The 21,569-nt window shown below is 41.3% G+C and overlaps 1 protein-coding gene and 1 non-coding gene across 2 annotated transcripts in view; one reads left to right on the top strand and one right to left on the bottom strand.

The window, feature by feature from the left end:
* The window catches only part of TNFSF11 (TNF superfamily member 11), a 31,021-nt gene extending 13,172 nt beyond the window's left edge, over nucleotides 1–17,849 (top strand). The window contains exons 3-5 of the mRNA XM_038569367.1: nucleotides 11,397–11,442; nucleotides 11,523–11,621; nucleotides 16,307–17,849. Of these exons, the coding sequence (XP_038425295.1) occupies nucleotides 11,397–11,442; nucleotides 11,523–11,621; nucleotides 16,307–16,728 (567 nt within the window). The 3' untranslated portion in view covers nucleotides 16,729–17,849. The remainder of the gene's footprint in view (nucleotides 1–11,396; nucleotides 11,443–11,522; nucleotides 11,622–16,306) is intronic.
* LOC119865270 lies at nucleotides 11,906–12,012 on the bottom strand. The gene has a single exon (XR_005376650.1). It is a non-coding gene; the product is annotated as a U6 spliceosomal RNA (small nuclear RNA).
* Nucleotides 17,850–21,569: the final 3,720 nt, after the last annotated feature.

Raw genomic sequence — 21,569 nt, 5'->3', positions numbered from 1 at the left:
CAGTTATTACAAGAAGACTACTCCCATTTTTAAAACTAAAGTACATAAAAAATCAACTAAAATTTGAGTAGATATTAACTGCTTATGAAATTGTAATCATTAGAGTTGTTACATAGCCATTATTTCTCACTAGCTTTTTAGTTAAATGTGCACGTAACAAAAGGGGAAAAAATAAACCCCATTCATTATCACTTTGCCTTTGTATATGAGCATGTGTTCCAAGAAAGTTTCTTGTAAACCCACAAGGGAACTTAGGGTTTGGGGGCACTAGCGTTCCCAAATCAAGATGTTAGTCATGTAGTGGTTTTCCAATGGGATTTCATCTGCGCCATAACAGTTTTGGGAACTGCAATTCAATCAACCCCAATCATATGTAGCATTTATGAAAGCTGTCTTTATGGGAAAGCTGAAGTAAGACCCACAGAATTTTCCTACAAAACCAAGGCCATCCACTGCCTTTTGCCTAACAATCGGCCATTGGCTATGATGTGCTCTATCTCAGGGACACCTAGAGCAAAAGTTAGGAGGGTTTGTAAGAGGGAAATAACAGTGAGTGGCATCATGAAAGATGGTCTGATCAATGTGCTAGAAGTATCCCAGGATGGATGAAAATATATTTTTAGATTGATTTTCTTAAAGAAACAGAGGTAAGGAAAAGACATGCCTAGAAGAGAGCGTCTAATTATATGGCTTGAGATCTTGACTTACAATTTTAGAAGTGAATGAAATCCAGGGTCCTTGGCTGGAAGGGAAGGGGGCAAAGGATAGATTGGATTGCTTCCACACAAAGTGGCTCTTCCTAGGGGAAATAGAAAGAATTATGCTCCCTAGAACAGTGTTTCCAAGCCCTGCTTGGCCTTAAGAATCACTTTGGGGCCTTGCTTAAGAAATAAAAGGCTCCCAGATTGGTCACAAAGATTTGGTAGCTCAGGAGTAGACATTGCAATTTCAGAAATCTTCTCTAAGATGGGCTGTCTTTAAAGAAAGGCTTCAGGGTGGGAACAGAGATAGCACCTGGGACCAAGGAGGCGTTCTAAACATTCTAAGAAGATGTGAGAGCCCTTTGGTGAATTTAAGTGACTATATGTGAGAAGTGGGAGCAAGCCTGTGGTATGGAAATGTGGGTTTTGAAAGTTGCAGAGAGCAGTGGTGCAGCTAAGATGATTAGGCAGATGTTTGTTTGAACCTTTTGAAATTCAGGGTCTGAGAGAGTTCTGTTCTCCCATAGCTTCCTCATCATGGGGGTGCTGCCCTGACCTCCAATCTTTGCCCTTCAAAGACACTAGGTAGTATTAGCAGTGATGGTGGAGGTAAATACGATAATGATAAGTATATATTGGGGTGCTTACATTCATCAGAAAGTTTTGGTGAACTCAGAACCTCTTCCTCCGAGTGTCTATACCTGCGTCTTATCTGATGGAACCCTTTCACGGTTAAAGACCATCATCTCCCTCACCCCACCCAGAAGCCAGAAGATGGTTTCACACTCTCCGTCACTAACTCTTCACCTTGCCCCCATACTATGGATTCAAAGCCTTCCACTACTTCTCTCTACCTAGTGCCTACTGTTGTCACCTTAATGAAGGTGTCACCATTATCGTTTCTTGCCCAAGTCACTGCAGGTGGCCACCCCATGTGTGGTCTCACTGCTACTGGTTCCTCCGCTCCACAGCTGAGTGGCTTCTAAAATGTAAATCTGAACACGTCTCTTACTTTCCTGCTTAAATAATTGTTCGGTGGACCCCTGTAACCCACAGTAAAGTCTGAACTGCTGAACGCACAACACAGACTCTTTTGTGCTCTGGAAACCCTCATTCTAACCCCGGCCTCTCCAGGTTCATTACCTTGTACACTATCCCATCACCCCTCCCAGCTTGTGCTCAGTGGCCCTAGCACAGTAAAATGTTAGAAGTTCCCTGACCTGGCTGTGCTCTTCCCCCCTCTGCTTCCTTGCTGGGATCCAAAGCAGAGTGAGGGCAATGATGATATCCCTCCTGGAAACACAGCACCCTCAGCACTCCCTGGGAGTCCTGACCCCCCAGAAGCCATCAGTAAACTTTGTGGAATGGATGGATGGGTGAATGAAAGACGGGCATTTGTGTGTGGTCCTTTAGGTTATTCTAGGCCTTTCCTGCACAGTCGGGTCTCAACTGTCTTTCAAAATTCAGCTCAGGCATTACTTCTCAAAGGAGGCCCCCACTGATGCCTGCCTGCCCCCCTCTGGGTTGGAAGCTTCTCTCATGCATGCCCAGAGCTTCTTTATTCACCCCTGTCATTCAGTGCATCCATTGCAGGAGCCTGGGGTGGGTCTGTCTCCTTCAAATGTGGGCTTTCCAGGACAGAGACTGCATGATGTTTAGTTACTCTCCTCAGCGACAGGCACATAGTAGGTGCTCAGCGAAAGTTTGAAGAACCCGTTTCATGAGTGAGTGAGTGAGCTCTGCTCATCCCTGCTCTTGGTGTCATGGGATGGCCACTTGTTTGATGTTGCCAGAGCTAGCCACATTATGCGTGCTCAGAAAGATTCACAAAGGGCTGGAAGTCACTCCCAAGGGTGATTCTTGCCCTGCTTCTTAGAGGGGGCAGTTTCTGTCTTTGGAGCATGAACATGTTAAAAGGATCTTGAAGCTGGAGGACCCTGGCTGGCCACCCTACCCCTTCCTCCCTGGCCTCATTTGTCCACAGAGGTTGGCCTAGTGCCTCTGATCCTCTTGGAGTGGTATTCCTAGCCGTCCGATACTTTGGGGAGGGTCTGTGAGGGTATAAGCCTTCTTCGGAGGCACAAGGCTCTGTGAATGTCAAAGCTCTGCCAGTGTAAGGTGGCGTTATTGTTTCAAGTGGCAGCAGAAAGCAGAGACCGTGTGGATAGCACAGCTAGCCCAAGAGGCCAGGCTGCAGTTACTCTGTAAAGCTCTTAGATTAAACTTCGTAAATGGGTACTATAGTGCAAGACGTTTTGAGATTGGTCTCTTTATGAAGACAAATATTGCTGTCATAAGGCTACTTTATGAAAACTCTAGGGGACCCTTAACTGTGGCAGAAGGTTCCTCATTTAAACCATGAAGGTTAAACAATAAAAACTAATTTTCTATTCCCAGCGTAGCCAGCACACTGCCAGGAAAGCATCACTCTGTTTTAGGAAAACAAGGGCACGCTCTTCTTCAGCCCTTGAGTGGGGAGGCTACATTTTCTGTTTGTGAAGACATGTCTTTTCCAATCAGCAGACTTGGGAGACTTTTGGGAGAAAGGACCCCCCCCCCCCCACACACACACACATGAGTGTGCTTGGGTGGGAAGAGGAAGAGACCAATGTACAGCTTGGTGAAGTTCTTCAACTGAGAAATTTCCAAAAGTAGTCATGGGATGCTGGTGGCTGATTGAGTTAGGGGGCAAACAAATTAGATGTTTAAGAGGTGGGATGCCCTAGCCACTGGCCTGCCTCCCCTGCCGCTAGCTGGACCATTGGACCCTGCCCTTCTCCCTTGCCCCAGGTGGGGATGATCAGAAGCTTCCCTTCACCCTTGCCATGCTCCTCTCCTGGCCTGGTACCCTAGAGGACTCTGCTTCAGGACACCTGGGCTGGGAAGCACAGGCCCTGCTCTACCCTTCAAAACCTGTAGGTAGGTGATAGAGTGCTCAATGGACCCCACTCTTAAATTTCTTTCCCTGAGGCTATTTTGAACTATTACCTAACAGTTCATAAGGAACTATGGCGTCCCCATCTTCATCCAAGTGCATATAAAGTTCCCCCCATATCCTGTGGATTAGGAGGTTAGTATGAGCTTTAGGGGAGTGAGGAAAGCAAGACGCTGAGACACCTATATTAATTCTGTCTGTTTAATTGCTCCACAACACCTGGGCCTTCTTCCTGTGGGTGGGCATTCTTTCTGTGCCTTGTAAACCAAGAATACCAGGAAAGTAAAACTTTTACAAAAAAAGACAAGGTGCTGATAAGATGGTAAGACTTCTGAGAGCGCTTGGAGACAAAGTTGGTATGAACCAGAGGGCGGGATACTGGCAGTGAGGGCTGACTCTAAGTAGCTCTGTGTGGCTGGCACCTGTGGTGTCCCACAGTGACCTCGGCGGTGGGGTTTGAGAGCTCAGGGGAGGAAGAGCAAAAGAGCCTGAAGCAGTAACCAGGACATCTTGCAGGGCCTTATGAGCCCAGGTAAAGAAATGTGGGCTTGCTCCTGAAGTCTGTGGGCAGCTCCTGGAGGATTTGGAGAGAAGAAGCATGCTCCTCTGTGTGCTTTAGGATGCTCCAGCAGCCATGGATCTGTTTGAGGACAGCAGGAGACTGGGAGAGGAGGCAGGAGGCTATTACCTTAATCCCAATGAGAAATGATGAACTCTTGAAGGAAGGCAGTTGTACTTGGTGGAGAGGAAGGGGATGGATCTCTGAGCTGTTTACGTGGTGGATGTCTGCAGGACTTCTCTGCAGGAATAGGAAACTGGCTATTCATTTTCAGAAACAACCCATGTGTGGCATTCATGTGCTAACTCGGCTGATAAATACACTATTCTTGTAACTTGGTTGGAGAAGAATTACATGAAGGGTATCATTAAGATGTTAAAATGAATGCATTACATATGTTAACAAGTGTATGAACCCGGTATTATATCTGGCAAACGGGGTGTTAAATCCTTGTTCTACCAGCCAGATGTCCCTGCAGCTGCTACTGGTACTGCAGAGGGAGGCAGCCACCTGAGACCCCAGCTATGAGCTGGTGCCAGTGGTTTCTGAAGCATCTGGCTGTACAAATTGCTTCTTCTGTGCTCTGACTGACAGGCACTACGTGGATCACACAATTCACATCACAATGCACAGGTGGGATTTTCAGTCTGATAACCCCAACCTCCAGCAACTTGACCTTTTCAGGAAATTTCTATAGCTAGGCATGTCCTCCATAGGAGCTTAAATCGACTTCTATCATTTCGTAAGATAACAAAGCACTGCGATCAAGCAAATAAGACCATTTTAATAAACCTTCACTCTTGAATTGGAATGCTATCAAAGTCCTGTTTGGGGCAGTTGTCCAACTGAATTTGCAAAAGCAGGCTTACCATTTGCCTGCTTAAATGTTTAAATTACCTGGAGCAAAATTTTCACAACTACCCAAAGGAACTGAAAATACTTATAGGTGTTTGTATTTATTCTTATGGAGTACAATCTCTCCCAAGCGGCTTTGATTTATCAAGATTGAGCCAGTTCTGAGATGTCTCTCACCTCCCTACTTTTGGTGAAAGACCAAAATATTTCAAATATTTGGTGAAATGTTTTAGGAAATATTTTAGACGATATTTGAAAGAGCCCGTGCCAACAGACTGAAGACCCCAGTTTGCTCTCTTCAAATTGACCCTACCACACTCTGGGTATTGTGCTTCTTGGGATGTTGCATTTGGGAGAAGCCAAAAAGAAGCAATCCTGGAGACCACAGTTACACAATCACATCGATCTTTTGTGTGCTTTCTTTCCTGGAGGAGAAATTGTGAAATCACATTTTTCTATGCATGAAATACAAGTCAAAATTATTTAAAAAAAAAAAAAGAAGAATTGGTTGTTTTCTTGTCTTTTTAGATGTACTCTGACAGCAAAGATGAAAGGTTAGTGCAGTCCAAATAGGAAACTACCACAATGAGAAGATGAAAAAATGTGAAATGTCCTCATCCCTATTGTTTTTAGACTTTGGAGAGGGGGTGACAGCAGTTTCAAACTGGTAAGGCCTGGCTGGGGCATCGTAGGCTTGTCAATGGGGACAGCGTCCGCTAGGTGGCAGTACGTCCGAGGGTTTCTTGCATCCTGGATTTGGCAGCAATTTCTTTGGCTGCCTCCCAGTCCTTCGCTTTTCCTTTTTGTTTGGAAGGGTTAAAGGAAGCTATCATAATTGAGGCCCATAATTATGCATAAAAATGCATAATTTTGCTGAAAAGCCCACGTGTTACAGTGTGGCCATAAAATAAATTCATTCATTCATCTGAGTTTTCTTAGTCACTTACAGGTAATGATCCCAGTTGTCATGGGTAGTTTATGGAAACCAGGGGGGCAATTCTTCTTGTCCTTTGCACGTAACAGATGCTAAGCCTGCTGTATTCTGAGGAAGCAGATCACTACTGGTCCTCCTGTGGAGCAGACATTGGGTTGTCTTCTGTGGCTCTTGGTGGAGAGGTGAGGGGAAATTGCAGGGAAGACTGTGCCGGCCTTCCTCACCTTGAAAACTGTCCCTGGCTCGTGCCAAAGGCTGTTTGCTGCGAGGCATGTCAAAGGCCTATCACCTTTGGTGCGAGGCACCTATCCTTTATGATAGTGTAGACCACATATGCACTGGATGGTTATCCAGAGAGTTAAATTCTTTTTTCTTTAACTTACAGCTGGATTTACAATAAGATAAACACATAATATTCTAAGAAAGATCTCTTTCATCTGAATAATTTGTTCAGAGGAAAGGAGTTGGGATATTCTTTGTAGTGTTTTCCCCAGATTAGATGATCAGATCGTTTTGAATTCAAGGAAACCAGAAGCAATGTCTGAAGGATAAGATTTGGGAATAAAGAACTGTAAATTTTAAGACACTCTAATTAGCGTGACAGATGTAGAGGACTAGAGTGGATGAAAATAAATGTAAATGCACAGCTTAGAAAATAAATGGAATTGTCAGTTGGGGTGAAGTTTCAGTACTCCTTTTGAAGGGTTTCCTATCAGCTTGAAAATTAAAAATATTAGGGAGGGGGGGCATTCAAGACAGATCCGTGCTTGGTATATACATACAAAGTACCCAATCTTTGAGAAAAATGACATAACAGAGTAGCTCCTGCTGTGTGGAGTGGACTCGACAGTCATGTTTGGAGGTGGGTGCAGGCCACCCTCACACCCAAGGTCTGCAGGCCATAGTTTGGGCGATTCACCAACCAAGCCCTGAACATGGCTCAGCTAATTCTGAGCCAGTTGTTTTCTGAAGACCCTGGGAGTTCTGAGACCATTTATCCTGATGTCAAGGCTCCTTTTTGTCCGATTTTCCGGGCAACCTGCAGGTACTCGGCCGCTAGACCCCAGTGAAGAAAAGCCTCCTTTCAGACTTAGGTTCTCCAGTTGGAGCTTTATAAATTAGACTGATGAAGATTAATAAAAGAAAAGCTTACACATTTATCGAATATAAGTTCCCATGAAATGAAGACCAGAAGAAACTGTTACCTAACTGGCTTTTATACTAGGTTTGTGGGAAAATGTGATAGGACAAAAGGATCTGAGGTCAGGGCATGAAACAGGAAATCTTAACAAGGCCTGTTCCTTCCTGTTATTCCTGGTGTCCTTACATCTCAGAGATAAAGATGCTCCCTCCTTTCTATCAGGTAGGAGGAAAGCACCTCTCACAGAGGGTCCTATGATCTGCTTCAGAGGAGATGGACCAGGTCAGAGGGTCCTTCCTGCACCTGCCATGTCTCAGATTCCTTCAGCTTAAAATATTGAATATGCCAAGGCCTTGTATTTTGGGGTAGCATGTTCTGAACTCCATGATGGACCATTGAGACTCTTCTGTGAGCTTTCAGGCATGTACTTGAGGACTACCTCTTGCAAAGGGAGAAGGGTATACAGCTCTGAAAGAGGAGCCAGAGGCAGAGGTTCAAGTCCCTGCTTTACCAGGAGAGTCCTTATTTTCTCAGGCTCCATTTCCCAGTCTCAAAAATGAGGTTAGTGATAGCTACCCAGCCTCTGATTCTAACAAGAATCAATATGACAATACAAGGGAAAATCCTTCGTTAGCTACACATACTTTAATTTTCAGTATGAATATATGAGATAGATGGAGGTTGTGAGAATAGAATAAATCTATGGCCAAATAGAGACATGACCAAACAACCATTCTTGGGAGCACTCAATTAGTAATAATGTTTGTCAATGCCTGCCTCATATTAGAATCACCTGGAGAGATTCTTTAAAAAAAATACCAAGTGGATATCAGACTAATTACATTAGACTGGCTGGAGCTGGGGCCTGCGTACCCTGGATGTAGTCCTAGAAGAATGTTCTATTTATGGTTGACATCAATACACATAAATAACACTGAGCTTGGAGTCAAAAGTTGGGAGTGAGGTAGGGATACAAGAATAGTTCATGAGAATACATTTTTTTGTAGCCTTGGGTTATAGACACATCCTGTACACCCCTTTCACATGGAAACTTCCCTATAGGGTTTCTGAGAGGAATTGAAATTTTGGGGGGTGCCTAAGAACAGGTATACCATGAAAGCAGCATTACATGATGGGTCTCTAGCTAGAGTTCTAATCCATCCTGGGTGAGGACACATTAGGGTTTTTTGTTTTGTTTTGTTTTTTTGATATTTAGGTGGGCTTTCTTTCTTTCCTTTTTTCCTTTTTTATTTTTTTTTTATTTTAGAAGTCACTGAAAGTGCTTCGGGGTGCTGATTATTGAATTTTCTCGTAATGAAAAGTTCTGTGATAGCTCTGACCTAGAAGCCACTGATTAAGTGGGCAGGAGAAGTTTATTCCCAGGTAGGAAAGAACAAACCTTCCCTGCCCATTTAATCAGTGACTTGAGTCTGCTTGCTTCGTTTGCCTGGGTCTCAACCTTCAAAAAAAATTTTAGATCTGCCCATCTCTGAAATCTTTTGGGATGTCAAAGGGATTGCTGTTCTCAAATTGAGGCCCGAGGCCAGCAGCTCTAGCTCACCTGATGGAAATGCAAATTCTCAGGCCCTACCCAAGATCTACTGGGTCAGAAACTGTGTTTCAGCGTGCCCTCTGGGAGATGGTGATGCATGCTCAAGTCTGAGAACTACCGAGCTAGCACATAAACTCTTCTCTTGTTTTTCTCAGTAAAAGGTGTGTTTTTCTTCATAGAAAAGCACAAAGCAGACATTGGTTGTCATATGCCACGCTTAGCTTTGCTTCCTGTCCCCCTCTCCCCTCTCCCCTCTGAGGAGTAGTCAGATTAGGAGAGGGAAAATGAAGGGTAGCTTTAAATTTCTGAATTACTGTGTCATCAAGGATTCTATTCCAATCTTTTAAGAGGTAGTAGTCAGGTGAAGAAATATTGCATATATTAGTGTATAAAGATATGCACTATGTATAAAGACATATTATATTGTAAGTGTATAAATATATATACAATGCATAAGTATATCTCTATTATAAATGCATATATATAATGAATAAAGGTGCCGTGTGTGTGTGTGTGTGTATAAAGCTATGAAAATATGCACGTGTATAAGATACACACAATGTATGGTGATACAATGTGTGTATATAAATCTCTATTCTAAATACAGGAGAGGCTAACCCAGGAAATTCCAGAAATCTGAGTACTATCGGGAATCCAGAGACCTAGGGGATTGGAGGTCAGCAGGGGAGAAAAATCTTGGCGGGGAGGGAAGAATAAGGCCTGCTAAGGAGCAGTGCACTGCACGATGCAGAGGGGGCTGCTACAGTTTGCCCAGAATTTCCCACATGCAGTGCTCCCAGATTCTGCGGTGCGGTACCCTGGGCCAAGGCCAAAGCAGAGATAGCCCTGGTGGAGTCCAAGGCTTCTTTGTGAAAGTCAGTCACACTGTGACTTCTTTATGTAACAGAAAACAGTTATACTATCTCCTACAAGGGTCTTTAAACGTAGAATAGATTCTTTTCTCTCCTGGGAGCCCTGAAGGCAGAGAGAAAAATCAATGTTATCTCTAGAATTCCAAATGTTAATAGTTGAAGTTGTGTTAGCCTCTCTCTCTCTCTCTCATCATCATCATCATCATCTATCATCATCTATCAATCATCTATCATCATCTATCATCTATCATCTATCGTCTATTATCATCATCTTCTATCATCTGTCATCTATCAATCATCATCTATCATCTATCTATCTATCTATCTATCTATCTATCTATCTATCTATCTATCATCTATCTCAAATCCCTTCTCTCTAGACACTCAAAGAACTTAAGTTTATGACTTAACCTTTTAAACAACACAGGATGGGGCCAGGGGAGTGGGGGAAATGGGTAGCATGGACAGTCAATCCCAGTAATAGAGAAATTAGGAATCTCTCCAAGAGTGTTTCTAGTATCTAGGTATTTGAATTACCAGACACTCTGCTAAGTGCCTACGTGCATTACCTCATTTAACCTTATGATAGAGGTACTATTAATATCTTTTAGTACAGGTTGATAAAGGATTTGAACTGAAGTTAAACTTGATGTTTCACCCACTCCATCTTAGTATTTAATGATAGCTAAGGTCTTGATTCCGATGGGCCTGCAGTTATTTACCTACTGGATCCTTTATTCTCAGCTCTCAAATTGAGATATGCAATTACCTGTGCTCTTTACGTACTTGTGTTCTTTGTTTTTCAGCTTTGAATTTCTTTTTTTTTCTTTTTTAAGATTTTATATATTTATTTGAGAGAGAGAGAGTGGGAGCAGGGGGTAGAGGAGAGGAGCACAGGAAGAGGGAGAAGCAGCCTCCCCACTGAGCAGGGAGCCCAATGCCGGACTCAATCTCAGGATCCTGGAATCATGACCTAAGCCGAAGGCAGATGCTTAACTGACTGAGCCACCCAGGCTCCCCATTCTGGTTTGAGTTTCTAAACCTCTATTTGTGACGTATTTTAACTTAATTATTGATACTCTAAAAGTTCTTAGACTTCCATATAGTACTTTAAATACACTGTTTTTTTTTTTTTTATTAAAAAATTGACCATTGGGAGCTAGGCATTACTCGCTTTCCTATGGGTTGAACTTTAGTGCAGTAACAGGAATTCACTAATGAAATAAACATAAAAAGAGCCTCCCTAAAGATTCGAGAGGGTCATATATTTTGTGGTAATTATTATTTTCCTAGTTAACTTCATCTTCATTTGTATATCTGCTACAAATTCTTAATTATGTTTAATTATTCCAGGTTTTATAATTTACATTGTCTCTTATTTCCTCTTATCGTCCAAAGTATTTTGTTAGATGGTATGTGTGTGGTCTACTTTTTTAAGCATATCAACATAATTCTTTGGGATGAACTTCTCTTTTAAAAAAAAAAGATTTATTTATTTATTGTAGAGAGACAGAAAGCACAAGAGTGGGAGGAGGGGCAGAGGGAAGGAATCTCAAGCAGACTTCCCATTGAGCATGGAACCTGACGAAGGGCTTCTCATCACCCTGAGACCATGACCTGAGCCAAAAACCAAGAGTTGGACACTCAACCAACCGAGCCACCAGGTGCCCCTGGTTGAACTTCTCTTAGATAGCTACCTAGAACACCAATGAATTTCACTACCTATGTATGTCTGGCCTATTTTGAAGGAAAGAAGATTAATTTATCATATGTCCAACAGTCCTAAACTCTTATGGCTTGACTGGAAGAGTAAATATATAAATAAGATTTTTGTCTTTTTATTTCAGGAATTACAACATATTGTTAGATCACAACACATCAGAGCAGAAAAAGGTAAGCCTGGACCTGCATGAATATGTGAAATCATACAGGGTCCATACTCTTTGGGCTAACAGGGTTTTTCTCATCTCCAGCTATGATGGAAGGTTCATGGTTGGAAATGGCCAGGAGGGGCAAGACTCATACTCAACCTTTTGCTCATCTCACTATCAATGCCACTGACATCCCATCTGGTAAGTTCCATTTACATCCAGCCTGAAAAAAGATTTCAAGAGTCCTTTACCAGTCCATCTGAATACTCAATACTATTATTAGCCGGTTGCTAACATTTTGAGAGCCCTTAACTTCTAGAGCAGAAGAAAGATCATTTGGTGTTCAGTTGATAATCTATATTATGGAAACAGTTATTCTTTTTTTTTTTGGTATATGAAAATTTATTGTCATGTTTTCACCACCAAAACTTACGATCTTGGTCTTTCCTTCCTTGGTCTTTTCCTCCTCTCTTTGTACAAGGCCAAAAGAGAGAGAACGCTTCACGAATTTGCGTGTCATCCTTGCACAGTGGCCATGCTAATCTTCTCCATATTGTTCCAATTTTAGTATATGTGCTGCCGAAGTGAGCATGGAAACAGTTATTCTCAGCTCTGTCAGAATGGGCGTCATCACTCTTCATTTTCAGATCATCAGAATGGGTGTTTATTTTTAATGACTGCCAGTTGAGGTTGCATAAGTGGGGAGGACAGTCTCTTGTTATGTTCATCTGTATTTACCCAAACTAAAGTTGGTACATTCCCACTGCCAACCTATGAAGTGCATGGATTTAACTTCTCCAGAGTTCTAGGCAGAGGCTTAATAGAGTTATGTTTAAGAGGCAGTCACCCTCTAGAAAAGGAGACCTACTCCTTCTCCAAGGGCTTATTACTTTCTCTGGATAAGAATTTAGCTCAATGCACTGGAGAGCTGATTATCTTTTAGTAATGAGGAAACCCAGAGCTCTGTGCCACATCTAACCAATGCCCCAGCTATTCCACCCTGTAATCCCCACTGGTCACCCTACCTTGGGATAGATGAACATCAAAAAGGTTAAAAGAAGGGATGCCTGGGTGGCTCAGCGGTTGAGCCTCTGCCTTTGGCTCAGGCCATGATCCCAGATTCCTGGGTTTCAAGCCCCACATCGGGCTCCTTGCATGGAGCCTGCTTCTCCCTCTGCCTGTGTCTCTGCCTCTTTCTCTCTCTGTGTTGCTCATGAATAAATAACTGAATAAAATCTTTTTTAAAAAAGGTTAAAAGAACATTATAATAGAGTGTCAGTTGACATTATTGTCATTGCATTTGTTCAACATAAACTATGTATCAGGCATTTCATTATATTCATTACCTCTACTCCTTACCACAACCCTGCAAGTAAGTGATTATCATTCAGATTCGCAGACAAGGAAACTGAGGTCCACATAGCTTATCTGCTCAAGGTCACAGTGGTAGTAGTATTAGAAGCTGAGTTCCACTCTAGAATCACTCTAGTTGATTCCCATGTCCATGGTTTTTACACTATGGGCCATCATATTAGCACCCTATTAGTACCCTGTGGCCTGTTGGCTTTGTCAGAAGAAAATAAATTCAGAGTTCTTATGTTCTTATTTTCCCATAAGAAGTAGATTAATGTGGTTTTAATAGCAGGGGCTCGTGGTCTGACTGCCTGGGTATGAAGCGCCACTGTACTAAGTATTGTCTGTATGATCTCTTGCAAATTATTGGAATGATTTGTCAGTTTTTTTATGGGGATGAAGATCATATCTATCTCACGAGGTGGCCATGGAGATTTAACAAGGCAATGTCAGAGCATGCTCATATGGAAGCTGGCATATAGTAAGCACCCTGTGAATGCAACTTGTTACTATTATTTGAGTTTTATTAAATAATTATACATGTTCCATTTTGTTCTAAAAATAATTTTTTTAATTTATTTTTTATTGGTGTTCAATTTACTAACATACAGAATAACCCCCAGTGCCCGTCACCCATTCACTCCCACCCCCCGCCCTCCTCCCCTTCTACCACCCCTAGTTCATTTCCCAGAGTTAGCAGTCTTTACGTTCTGTCTCCCTTTCTGATATTTCCCACACATTTCTTCTCCCTTCCCTTATATTCCCTTTCACTAAAAATAATTTAAGGCTGGTTTTTCTTGGAGTTAAAAACAAACAAACAACAAAAACAACAACAAAAAAAAAACCAACCAAACAAACAAACCAAGTTTTAGTAAATTTTGCAGCCACTATCATAGCATGGGTCACAGATATTTCCTGACTGCAGACATAGAAACTGAGAAATCAATGCTTTGGTGTGTAGCACATTTTCCTGAACTATCTATCCTGTCCCAGATATCTGCTTTATGAACAAATTTTCTCTCTGCTCATGTGTATGTGTGCCTTACATTGAAGCTACACTAATTTTCTGAGTGAAAACTATTTTGCATATTAGCAAATGCAATCAAATTAATACTGATATATCAGCTGTTTGTGCTGTGAATGCACTCTGCATTTATCTTTTCAGTTCATTTTAAATGGCATATGATAAATATTACATTACACTGTGTGCCAAAGTCTGTTTGGCAATACCAAGCGTGTTTTAGTTATAAAGCTCTCTCTTCAGGCACCTAGCATCAAACCATTGCCAAAAAGCAAGGCAAAACTCCTAGTTATTTTCTGACAGCTATTGAGTTTGTGACTGAGTGAAATGAAGTAGTGTATACTTCTGTTTAAGAAAATAGCATTTGCTCCTCTGGCTAAGCCAACAACTCCTTGAGTCCATTTATCTCCCAGTTTTGGCCAGTACTAGGATTCTTCAGAGGGAGATGGCTTTAGTTTTGCATGTTCATTATTGGCTTCTGTTTTATATTTATTTACATATAAGGAAAAAATCAGAATTTGCCTTCTATTGACTGATAGCGTATGGATTTGCAAAGCTTCTTGAATAATATGCATGGGGAAGTGTTTTGTGAGGCTAGACTAAGTGGCTTTCTTAAGGTAGTGGCTCAGGCTAAATATTTGGAGACAGCCTCTTCCCTAGCACCTAGTGGAGACACCCCAGAAGGGATGAGGGGTTTGGGGTAAAAGGTCATCAGCATGCTTTGTTAGTCATGGAAACCCGGGCTTGCCATGTGAGGTCCCTCAACTTGATCACAGGGTATTATTTCTCTTTGTGTCTCCCACTTTTCTCTATTTTTGAGACCTCCCTTTTTTTTTTTTTACAATGATAGCTTTCCTCCTTTTCTCCTCTACATGCTGTGTGTGTTCCATTCTTTGTTCCAACAGTTCCCCTCACTAACAATACTCTCTTCCTTTTCTCAGCCCATCCATATTTGATTGAAGCCTTCCCTGTCCTCTGGCTCCAGTGTCCCCTCATTGGGCTGAGTGCTCCTGATTGCCATTAATTTCTGCAGCATTCACTTGGCAGTTGCTTGGCTGAAATTCAGCTAAGTGCTGTGTGACATACAGCAATGAAATATTGTATTTTCCATTTTATAAGCTTATTTCTTATTTTCTCCCCTATTACTGCTAAGTGCCTTGAAGCTATACTGCTTGATAAAATTCTTAATTATGGGCAGAGTGAATCCAAATAGAAAACCTCACACAGATATTTATTGAATGATTGATCAACCAAATGAATCCATGAATGGATGAGTTTAATGAATAAAAATAGAGATATGTTTAGTAGTGAATATGGACACTCCTTCCAATTGACTAGCTAACAGTGGGGGTGATATGTGGTCAAGGTTCTTGTCTTTTCTCCCCTCTCTGTATCATATTCCTTTCTTCCCTCTCCAGGCTGTATCTACGAGCCCTTGGACTAATACTAACTCATCCATTCCACTGAGAGTAGACTTTACCTTAGTCATTCTCTTTCTCTCTGTTAAGAGTCATCATAGGACATAAACTATAAGACAAGACATTAATTGAGAGAAGAACTAAATATAAGAGTAGGGTAAGAACAGAGAAACATGGAATAATTTTAGATGGGAAACATCTTGAATTTTGTTTGCTCTGTCAATGGGTTAGGTGACTGTTTATTATCAGCCTGGAGGATTTACTTTTCTCGTGTTTGTGGGGCTGTGATGAACAGTCTTGTAGTCTCATCCTGAATCACTTGGGACCATGGGTTGATATTTACATTTGGAATGATATTTACATTTGGGGTGATATTTATGCTCTGGATGCTTCAATCTGGGATAATCTGGGGTAGAACCTCCAACGAAAAAGAAAGAAGTGTGCAAAAGTGGGTCCTGGAGGCCTCAGTGCCTGTAATGGCTTCTCAGGCTCGCTTTAGCACTCTCCTATGGAGTTCAGGAAATATACTGTCCTTGGACAGGAATTGGAACCATTGGAATCAAGCAAAGTCTGGAAGTTCTCTTCCTATACTTGTCTGTTGCTTTTCTGTATCAACTGCCTTTGGCTTATTCTCTGTCTTCAACCTTAAATGATCTTCCTGATTCTGTTGTCTGAATCCTGTACCTATTTTAAGTTCTCAGGCTCAGTAACAATTCAACAAAGTCATTCTTGATTCTTTTGTAAAGAACTAAGCTCTCTTCCTTTGAATTCCCACAGCAATTATCTACACCTTTGCTCTCAGGGTTCATGCCTTGCTTCTTAACTGAGGACATACCATACCTATTGGTTGTGTACTATAGGCTCCTTGAGGGAAGGAAAACTGAGTTTTTATCTTTGTCCTCTCTCAGGCTCCTAGTAGGGAGCTCTAGGGACATCTTCATGTATTTCTGCCCTTTTAGAAAATAACTTCTGAAAAAGTACTCTCCCTTTGGAACAATAACGGTTATGCTATGTTTTTCTCCAACCTTATGGAATCATGAAGATGTCCTTATTGAAGGGGTGCATTTTAAATCATGTACTTTTTCACTCCTCAGGTTCCCACAAAGTGAGTCTGTCCTCCTGGTACCATGACCGAGGTTGGGCCAAGATCTCCAACATGACTTTCAGCAATGGGAAACTAATAGTTAACCAAGATGGCTTTTATTTCCTGTACGCCAACATTTGCTTTAGACATCATGAAACTTCAGGAGACCTCGCCACAGAGTATCTTCAGCTGATGGTGTATGTCACTAAAACCAGCATCAAAATCCCGAGTTCTCATACACTGATGAAAGGAGGTAGCACCAAATACTGGTCAGGGAATTCTGAATTCCATTTTTATTCCATAAACGTTGGAGGATTTTTTAAGCTACGATCTGGTGAGGAAATAAGCATCGAGGTATCCAACCCATCACTACTGGACCCAGATCAAGATGCAACATACTTTGGGGCTTTTAAGGTTCTAGATATAGATTGAGTCCCATTTTATGGAGTGTTATTCTGTATTTCCGAGGATGTATGGAAAATTTTTTTAAACAAGGCAAGAAAGATGTATATAGATGTGAGACTACTAAGGGGTATGACCCACAATGATACAAGAAGACTCTTTCCATGCTTTTGACTCTGTAGCGAGCATGTGTATTTACAGCCCATGGGAGAGGTTGGAGTAAACTGTGTTACAGTCTAAAGGCTTTCTTACATAATGGCTTTTAAATTTTGTAATGAATTCCTAAAATTATACCAGATTAGAGCAATTATGGTTGCCTTTATATGAAACTGTATTTGACTATGGGAAGGGTTAATTCTCTGGATCTAGCCTGTGGTTATGTGCCACAGCTTAAGTGGAGAGGGTGTCACCTAATGCCAATGGATGATCATCAGAAGGGTTAAGTTCCTTTGAATTGTTACATCATGCCGGAACCTGCAAATAAATACTTTTTCTAATGAGGAGAGAAAATATATGTATTTTTATATAATATCTAAAGTTATATTTCAGATGTAATGTTTTCTGTGCAAAGTATTGTAAATTATATTTGTGCCATAGTATTTGATTCAAAATATTTAAAAATGTCTTGCTGTTGACATATTTAATGTTTTAAATGTACAGACATATTTAACTGGTGCACTTTGTAAATCCCCTGGGGTAAACTTGCAGCTAAGGGAAAAAAATGTTGTTTGCTAATATCAACTGTATTATACTTCTTTACTCTTTTAACTTAATAGATTTTTCAGACTTGTCAAGTCTGTGCAAAAAAAGTAAAATGGCTGCCTTGAATAATAAGCAGGATGTTGGCCACCAGGTGCCTTTCAAATTTAGAAGCTAATTGACTTTAGAAAGCTGACATTGCCAAAAAGTATACATAATGGGCTACTGGAATCTGTCAAGAGTATTTATATAATTATTGAACAGGTGTTTTTTCTACAAGTGCTGCAAATTGTAAATTTTGTGGGTTTTTTTATGGAAAAGTTATCAGTGGCTTATCAGCAAAAAAATCCAATTTTTAATATAGTAGATGATATTTTATACTGTACAGTAAAAACATTGCCTTTGAATGTTAATTTTTTTGGTACAAAAATAAATTTATAAGAAGACCTGCCTTTGTGATGTTGTGCTTTTCTTTCATGTCTGTCTTACTCTGTGACCCCATTCTCTCCAATATGCTATTTTGGCTTTTATCTTTCCAAAGGTTAGCGGGAGAAATGCAGATTTAATTAAAAATTAGGGACAGATTCAATTAAATTAATGAACCTCAGAATTTGAAAAATAATTTACAAGGGATATGCATGCCAGATAGAAAATAGAGGCTTCTTCACTTAAAAGAGAAAAGTTTATGTTATGCTTTTGTCACGAGAAAAAAAAAATAGTGTTGTGCATGAGTTCATAATGCCCTGCAGAACAACTGACTTGGAGGAGCCCTTGAACATTTTATAGCTTACTATGGTGAGGAAGCATTAGCAATGGACTAGATGCTTGACTTCATGGAAATTTCTGTGGGGGAGCTGTCCCAACCCATGCTGGTTACTCATGTGAGAGAGATAGAAGAAAACAAGCAACTTGGGAAGGCACAGGAAGCCGTAATTTAAGGCACTTGACATTCGTGGATAAATGTTTCTTGATGGTTGTGAAGAATAGAAGGAGAAGAGAAATAGCAGATGTTAAAGAAGAAATTGTATATTTTAAGCAGCAAAGCTATGATTGTAGGACTCAATCACTGCCCAAAATACACCTATTGTTTTAAACCTACCCGTAAATCTGAGGTAGATTGGCACAAAATATGATTGCATATTCCAATTGCTGAGCCTTGGTTGGAGGAAAAATGAATTTTGATAGGCAATCAGAATTTCTCCACTCTCCGTTGACACAAAATCTTGTTATATAAAGAACCTTATTAGCTGCCCTGGCTCCTATAAGGTGATTGTCATTTCCACGGGTGAATGACATTCATTCATTTGTTCCACGTTATTTACTGAGCACCAACTATGTACTAGACACTGTACCAGGCACTGGGGATCCTATGGCATCCTTTCTGACCTTAAAGAGTTTCCATCCTAATAGGGAGGAGCCTCCTAAGAGTGTAGTAGGGGAGCTCCAGGGTATGTAGAGTGTGCTGTGGCATCAGCGAGAGGGCCATTGAACCCAACATTAGGAATCCGAGAAGGTCTAGAAATTAAATTGGGCTGAATACAAGGTGGGCTGAAAGGCTTCAAAAGTAGATTTAGAGTAGAATATCCATTAATATTTTTTTTAAAGATTTTATTTATTTATTCATGAGAGACAGAGAGAAAGAGGCAGACACACAGGCAGAGAGAGAAGCAGGCTCCATGCAGGGAGCCCGATGTGGGACCCGATCCCGGGACTCCAGGACCACACCCTGGGCCGAAGGCAGATGCTTAACTAAACTTGCAATCTCTCAAAGATGAGCTAAAATCCAAAGTCTAGGGATGGCAAGAATCTAGGATCTCATGAGACAGTACATGGTAGCCCCATCCAGACCGGGAACTAACATGGTGGATGGTCTGCAATGCTAAGGGAGACCCTCTGCAGAAAACCTTGAAAATCCAACCTGACTGTAATGTGATTTTGCATATGTTAACAACCTGGCAGGTCAGGGATTTTTAGAGCTTTGCTGGAATGAATCTATGACTTCATGAAATGTTGGTATGAACTGGCCTGTGCCTCAAAGGAGTCAACTGTAACAAGAGGATGTGCCAAGGGTATGGACGCATGAAAAAGCTTTTTCCACTGTTCTAGTGATGCTCAAGGATTTCCAGGATCTGAGGAGGAGGATCTAAAATGCAGGATTCAATACCTGACTTTCCCATTCACACACTACTTTTACTCCTGCTTTTTCTTCTCACTCACTCCCTTTCTCCCTTCCACTCTTCTTATGTGTTTTAATCTTTTTCTTTTTTCTTTTCTCCACACCCCCAATCCCTGGCCCTTGCCTCAGAGGACCATCTCATTTCTCTGGTGGCCTCTGAGGAAGAAGGAGGCTGCTGCATCTGATTGAGATGGAACCAGATCCTATCAACACTCAGCAACAACAAAGTAAATGTGCTGAATGACAAGATCATGTCAGGAAACCAACACATACTAGTTGCTCTGGCAAATGGAATTGTCGGCTCATTGTAAACTTCCCATTTCCATCTTCGTCCCCACACATGCCAAATCTGAAGGAAGGAAAGCATACAAAATCTGAAGTCCTCTGTCTTCGTGAGTCAGCTTTTACAAATATACCAGATTCACGCACGCTTGCATCTTTTCTAAACATTGCATGTGCAGTAATTCCTGTTCAGTGGAGTTGGTTTCCTCCATTTCCTTCTGCTTCCTTTTGTCTCATTCGTTTCATCAGGCCATCATAGAAAAGTACCCAAGAAGATGACCTGTTTCTCCAGTGACTCCAGTGGATATCTGAACACCTCGTATTTTGTCCTGTCTCTCAGTGTCTACTTGTTGATTTGGCTAGGGACAGTGGCATGGGGTCTCATGTTACATTTTGGGGACACAGCTCTGACTCAGCTTGCATTTGCACATTTAGCCTGTGGAGCCATTCAGGGCACGTCAAGCATGTGCTAGCTTCACTTTTGGCTTTGTTAATCGATTCTCTAGCTTCTTTGCTATGAAATTGAAATATGTTTCCCAGAAGCTGCATTTATAAATGCTAATTAGTTATTGATTCACATTATTATGATTTAGGCTTGTGTCACTTTTTACAATAAAAAATTTGTACACAGTAAGTATTAGATTTTAGCTATAAAACAGAAATCTATCCTTTTGATTAGTAACACTTTTATGATACCTCTACTCTTCTACTCTTGTAATTGAAAATTTCTATTTCCTAATCATTTTCCCTCACCTCCCCTCTCCTTTGCTGACTGATCCTCTTTTCAGGAGTTTGTCATTACCACATCTTGGCCAGTACTCCAGCTATTTGCAGTGACAATCTCTTTGGTGTATCAGATGTGGACCAGTTGTAACATTCATATTGCTACTGGCTTTCAATGTTTATAGAGAAATCCTGTAGAATCTTCTTTTCTGAAAATTCAAAGAGGTATCTCTTCCTTTTGGCAAAGGAATGAGCTAGTAGCTACTTCATTAGTAACACCCAGAACTAAGAACCTGGGGATCAGGGCTTGCTTCAGAAACAGTTACTTCTCCTAAAAATGTAATAAATATTTTAAAGTTTCTTATGAGGTTCCCTTATGAACATACCTAAAGTCATGGTATATTGTCATCTTGGGCAAAACACATTTTCCCCCTTTTTCTATGGATTCTGCACAAGCTTTATTTTCTCAAAGGCCTGATCTCAATAATCTTACGTTTGTGGAGGGCACCTGAGTGGCTCAGTTGATTAAGCATAGCATCCAACTCTTGATCTCAGCTCAGGTCTTGATCTCAGGGTTGTAAGTTCAAGCTCCACATTAGGCTCCACTTAAAAAAAAATTCTTATGTTGGTAGAATGAAAACTTCTCATGAAATGTGCACATCTTTCAAAAGATAGATTACAAGTTTGAGTGTCAGCTAGATCCAGGATTGGAGTCTGAGCTCTGCTGCCTGGTAACCTTGGGCAGGTGGTCACCATTTGCATTTTGGTTTCCTGCCTTGTAAAGCAGGAGTCAAGCTACCTGCATTGACAGTTTGTAAGGACTGGCACACGGAGGGGCTCAACAAATCAGGGCCACCATTATTATCTTCTCATCCCATTTGCTAGACCCTTGACCCCCAGAGTAAAGCACGTATTTTATCTTTTTTCTATAGCTGCCATGGATGGCCATATTGAGCAAGGCACTGAGCTACGCACTAAAAGGGACACTAGG

The sequence above is a fragment of the Canis lupus genome, chromosome 22 (genome assembly GCF_011100685.1).
Source record: "Canis lupus familiaris isolate Mischka breed German Shepherd chromosome 22, alternate assembly UU_Cfam_GSD_1.0, whole genome shotgun sequence".
NCBI classification, from domain to species: Eukaryota; Metazoa; Chordata; class Mammalia; order Carnivora; family Canidae; genus Canis; species Canis lupus.
The sequence above is the reverse complement of the archived record's forward strand: the minus strand, read 5'-3'. Positions and strand labels throughout refer to the sequence as shown.